The sequence below is a fragment of the Aphanomyces invadans genome (genome assembly GCF_000520115.1).
Source record: "Aphanomyces invadans strain NJM9701 unplaced genomic scaffold supercont1.50, whole genome shotgun sequence".
NCBI lineage: Eukaryota > Oomycota > Saprolegniomycetes > Saprolegniales > Verrucalvaceae > Aphanomyces > Aphanomyces invadans.
In genome coordinates, this window is record NW_008580195.1 from 240,535 (window position 1) to 245,580 (window position 5,046).

General features: G+C 52.4%; 2 protein-coding genes across 2 annotated transcripts; both read right to left on the minus strand.

Annotated features, from left to right (window-relative positions):
- Nucleotides 1–6: 6 nt before the first annotated feature.
- On the minus strand, nt 7–1,580 carry H310_13354 (hypothetical protein; the record flags this gene model as incomplete). Its single annotated transcript, XM_008880825.1, has 2 exons — nt 7–17; nt 68–1,580. 2 exons carry the CDS (start codon nt 1,578–1,580, stop codon nt 7–9), a joined length of 1,524 nt encoding a protein of 507 aa, XP_008879047.1.
- Nucleotides 1,581–1,666: 86 nt separating this feature from the next.
- H310_13355 (hypothetical protein) lies at nt 1,667–2,576 on the minus strand (the record flags this gene model as incomplete). The annotated part of the gene is made up of 2 exons (XM_008880826.1): nt 1,667–1,899; nt 1,961–2,576. 2 exons carry the CDS (start codon nt 2,574–2,576, stop codon nt 1,667–1,669), a joined length of 849 nt encoding a protein of 282 aa, XP_008879048.1.
- Between the last annotated feature and the right edge of the window lie 2,470 nt (nt 2,577–5,046).

The following is a 5,046-nucleotide window of genomic DNA, read 5'->3' on the forward strand; positions in this document are numbered from 1 at the left end:
GTCCATTTATCGCTGGTCTTCACGAGCTTCTTGCCTTCCGGCTTCATCACCGGATTGACAGGGCTACAGTGTGCGCTTGAGTTGTTCACATAAATGACGTTGTCTTGTTCGAGCTGTTGGCCGAACGCTTCGACAAACATGCTTGTGAGCGGGTTCATTTTGCGCGGCTTGCAACGATGGGGGCGCGCATCGGACTTGAGACGGATTTCCATCGGGTCAACGTCTGCTGGCGGGTCCGTGCCACGAAACTTGCTTCGCCACACCCCGCTCGCCGCTGCATCTATCACCACCATCTTCAACTGGTCTCGCTGGACTGCATCGTCCGCGACCAAAGTTGAATTGGTCTTCATAGCCATCTCGAACAATTGCTCGGCAGCACTCATGTCTTCGGCATCGAGCTGTTTGTTCATATCGTGCAAGTTTCGCACACATATTTTGAACGCGACATCTTCGCCCTCATTGGGGTCGCCGATGTCGTCGCCGTCGCCTTCGCCTTGTCGGACTGCCACTTGTTCGAGCAGCTTGGTCATGTCCAGTCCAATGGATTGTAGCGAGTACTTGCTGACGATTAGTTCGTCGTTCGTGTCGACAACGTAGAACCGATGTTTCCCAGGCAACTTGACCTGACCGGCAGCCGTGTGCAACTTGACACTCAGATCGACGGTCTCTGTGGACGTAATCGAGGTCTGTCCGACGACTTGTCCGATCCACGGTTTGGGGAGCAGCTCAAGCCGGACTGTGTCGTCCAGGGCCTTGAGTGCTTCTACCATTGTCATCGGGATAATGCCGACGTCGCTTCCGCTGTCGGGGCAGTACGGGACGTCGAGCACGTCGTTGATTGTTGCCATAGTCTCTTCGCCCGTACTCCCTAACAGGCGTCGCATCTTCGTGGGAGGCTCGTTTTCGATGCGCTTCAAGTTTGCTTGGCGCTTGGCTTCTTCTTCTTTAACCCATTGCGCGGTAGCTTGGCACTTTTTTGCGTGTTTGGACGTCTTCAGGCATTGCTTGTGCCGTGTCAAAATTGGCTTCCATTCGTGGAAGATCTTGGCTCTTTCCTCGGATGTTGATCCTGGGCACTTGTCAAAACTGTGATCGACTTGGCCGCATCGAAGGCATCCTGCGGGCATGGTCTCCGGCGGGTAGCGTCGTTTGATCGTATGCTCCCAACCGTAAACTCGTCGAGCTGCCGTAGCGATCTCAGGAGTGCGGGAGTGCATGACTGCTCGACCGCGCTCCCGGACAAAGTATGGGCCTTCAACTTCGTCCTCGCTACTCCATGAGAGTGGCAGGAAATCCTCGGTTTCGATAAGCTCTCTGGCTTTTCGCTTCCGATTCTCCTTCTTTTCACGCTCTTCCCGATCGTATTGTCTCGCTTTCGCACGATTCGAGAGTGGGAACGTATAGCTTTGAGGTGTCTGTGCAGCCTCTTCGCTTTGAGCCTTTGTAGGCTCGCCATCTTCCTCAGCAGCAATGAACGGAAAGTACGTGGACGCCGAGCTTTGTTCATCACCTTTAGCTCTTTCGGCGCTGCTTTCGCGTGATCCCCAGGTAGGCTTCACTTTTTGATTCTTGAAGGCCATTCTTAGTTGCTTCCCTTTGTGTTCGGGCCAGGTAGAACTTGGTTCAGGGATATCTCGCCCTTTCTTCGAAAATTCCACGTTCTTCCTCATATTCCGATAGCTGTCTCCTTGTCGACCTTGGCGCTCCAGGCGACCAGCGTATCTTTCGCGTGAATAGGAGAAGTAGCGCTCGTGGCTTCGGTCGCGCTCCCTGCTATCACGCGGGTTGCTGCGTCGGTCACGCGATGAGTCACGACGGTCGTGGGATGGGCCGCGCCGGTCTCGAGATCTTCCTCGAATTCGGTCGTGCTCGCCTTGCCGCGGACGTTTTTCACGGTCGCTGTATCGCGTGTGATCGTCCTTGCGCATGTCCGTCTTGGCATGCCCATCTCTTTCCTCACGATTTGGCTTCTTCCGCCCTGCACCGTAGGTTGAGTAAAAGCGCTGTTGTTCCTTCGCATGAAGCATGATGAGCTTGCTGACTGCAGCCCAGTCGAAATCGGTTGCATGCCACGTGCGATCCATTTCCAGCACACATGCGTCACGGACAGCTTCTGGGTCCACGTGATCGAGCAGTCTCTTGAATATCTTCTTTCGCATGTCTGGACGCTCCAAGTGCGCCTTCATGACGCGAGCATCCATACGTTCGTCACACCTGGCGAGGAACTTGACCACGCGGCTCATTACGTCATCGTCCTTCATGTCCATGTGAATCCCGTAGAACAGGTTTGTAATGTCTGCTTCGACACCGTTCTTGGGCATTCCAACGATCTTGCGTAGCTCTGCTTCGAGCACTTTGTCTTCGAGGTCCTTTGGTTCTCCTTCCAACTCACGCATGACCATGACTTGCTTGAGCATACGTTTGTCTTCGAAGCACTCCTTCCAGGTCTGCATGTAGGTCTTGGTGTCAAGGCCTCGGCGTTTGCAGGTGGCTTGTAGGTTCTCCTCGTATGTTTCACGATCCATCAACCATTCGCGGACGTCATCTTGACGCACGCTGCGCAGCTTGGGGCACATGGGAATAGGATGTGATCCACCGTCTTGACGGTCTTGGGGCCATCGCGGTGGTTCATACTCGTCATCGTAGCCTCTATGGGCTCGATGCTTCTGTCCTCTCTGGGACATCTTGTCTTGATCGTTCTTCTGGCGAGGTAGTCGTACGTTTGCTTCAACGCGTTACTAAAGAATTCTTTGTGGCGTCTCCCGGGCGCTCAGGTACACCGAACAATGAACACAGTGATGGGGGAGCAGTGGACTCCCGGGCAAAGCTTGTGGTGTATATTGAGCACTCGGAGGCAAATGCAAAACTGACTGGGGTAGCCAGTTGGCTAATCCAGTCTATACTAATACTCAATATAAATCCCCTTCGGCAAACGTCCAATCAGATCCTTGGGTTAGTCAGTTCCCATCGGATCTTCATACAGAACATGGCCTTTCTGCCTAAGACCTCTTCATGTTCTCACCGACACACAAAGCCGCCCGGAGCCGCCCACCGCAGTCGGGCCCGGCCGCCAAGGTGGCACCGACCGGGCGTAACGAGTGGCAGCTAGGATCACGGGTAATCCATCTTGGCGAACGCAACAGTCGTCCGCAAAGAACAGAGCCGTTGCTCTTTGGGTCTCCGAAAACGGTGTGCCCAGTTCCTCGTGCTCCTGCAGGAGGATGCTCAGAGGCTCCACGGACAGCACAAAGAGTAGAGACGACAGGGGGTCGCCTTGTTTCACACCAGGGCGTGAGGCGAAAATGGCGTCGCCGAGCATTCCATTAATGAAAAGGTGTGCAATAGGTTGGTGATACTATAGCCGAAGCCATTGGAGGAATCTGGGGCCAAAGTTGAAAGCCTCGAGAGTGTCAAACATGTAGTCCCAGTTCACATGGTCGTACGCCTTCTCAGAATCGAGAAATATGGCATAGTCCTCCTCGTCGTCTAGTGTGTGTTTGTCCTGGAGGTCACGCAAGAAGATGACATGGTCGTGGATGCGGTGACTTTTTGCAAAGCCTTTCTCAATGGGGTGGATGAGCTAGGGTAACAACCTACGGTCACGACTTGTCAGAGCCCGCGTAAGACCTTCCTCCTCGACAAGTATCAATGAAATTGGCGATAGTTGCCTGTGAGGCGATGGTCACCACCTTTGAACAGCAAGGGCACTGCCGAACAGCGCGGCAATTCAAGGAGCTCACCACGTTCCAACTGGCATTCAAATATCCGACGTAGAATGTCCTCAAAGATGGCGGGGTCGATTTGGTAGAACATTGCTGAGAAACCATCGAAGCTTCGTGTTTTGCCTGGATGCATGGTTTTGATTACACCGGCAAGCTCCCCGTCCGAGAGCGGCCGGTCCAACTCATCATGCTCCTCCTCCGTGAGCCGTTTGATGATGAGATGCAGAAAGAGGCGCCGAGCACGTCGCGTCGGGGGACGAAAGTCTCGTTCACACATGATCTCACTCCACAGACCGTGGGGGCTGTGTGGACGAGAGTCGAGTCGATCGTGTCGCCACCGCCGTGTAGCTGCACCTCGCCAATGGGCACGTTATGTAGTCGCCTTATGGGAGGACGAAAAAGTGCACATTCAAGCACTTCGTTTTGGGAGACGTGAAAGTCGAACTGGAGTCGTTTTGATGCTGTCGCCACTCAGCTATAACCGATTCGTATGCCACTTTAGAGCAATGCAGCTCGTCGTCTGTCATCCGACCCGACTTGTGAGCCCGTTGTGCAAACGACCACCCCCCTCTCCGCTATGTTTGTTTGGGTCCTTTGGGCAAAACTTGTGTGGCAGGCTGTGAGGAATTGCCAAGTGCGTTTTTTCACGCAGCCCGCACAACACCAACGTTAGCATCCATAGTGAGTTGTGTGAGGAGAACCTGTGCGTCAGCACGAATCATATTCGTCACCTCTGTGATGTGATCGCCATGACATTCTATGGCATCTTGAATGTGTGGTTCCGAAATATTGAATTATCCTATATTTATTTCCACCACTGTATGATACAAAATGATAAATAGTTTTAAAGAATGGCAAAAAATTTAGCAAAAGCTAGAAAAAAATGAATACTTCATAGTATATACATCAATAAAACATGTATACAAAAAATAGAAGACAGTTGTAATACTGTAATTTAATGTGTATTTAAAGGAAGAAGTCCTTTGGGAAGCAGCCAACATCTGCACGACTTTGGTCCCCCGGCCACCAGTAACAATGTCAGCACGTGGCACAGGTGGTCGGTGGGGACAGGATACTGAAAGTAGGTGGCCGATCGATACGCCACTTGGATAAGTTGGGCATCGGTGAAGATGTAATCAAGTCGATTGCAACACTTAAGGTGAGGAAAAAGTACGAGAGGACTCCACCAACCTAGCGCTAATGTTACAGACAACGAGGGAATTTAAGGGACACTTTGAGCTTCGAATGTCGGCAATTTCGCGTTGTGATTGGCTTAAGTACTTCGAAGTTCGGAAATATTCTAGCCAACCAAACTCATTTCCCC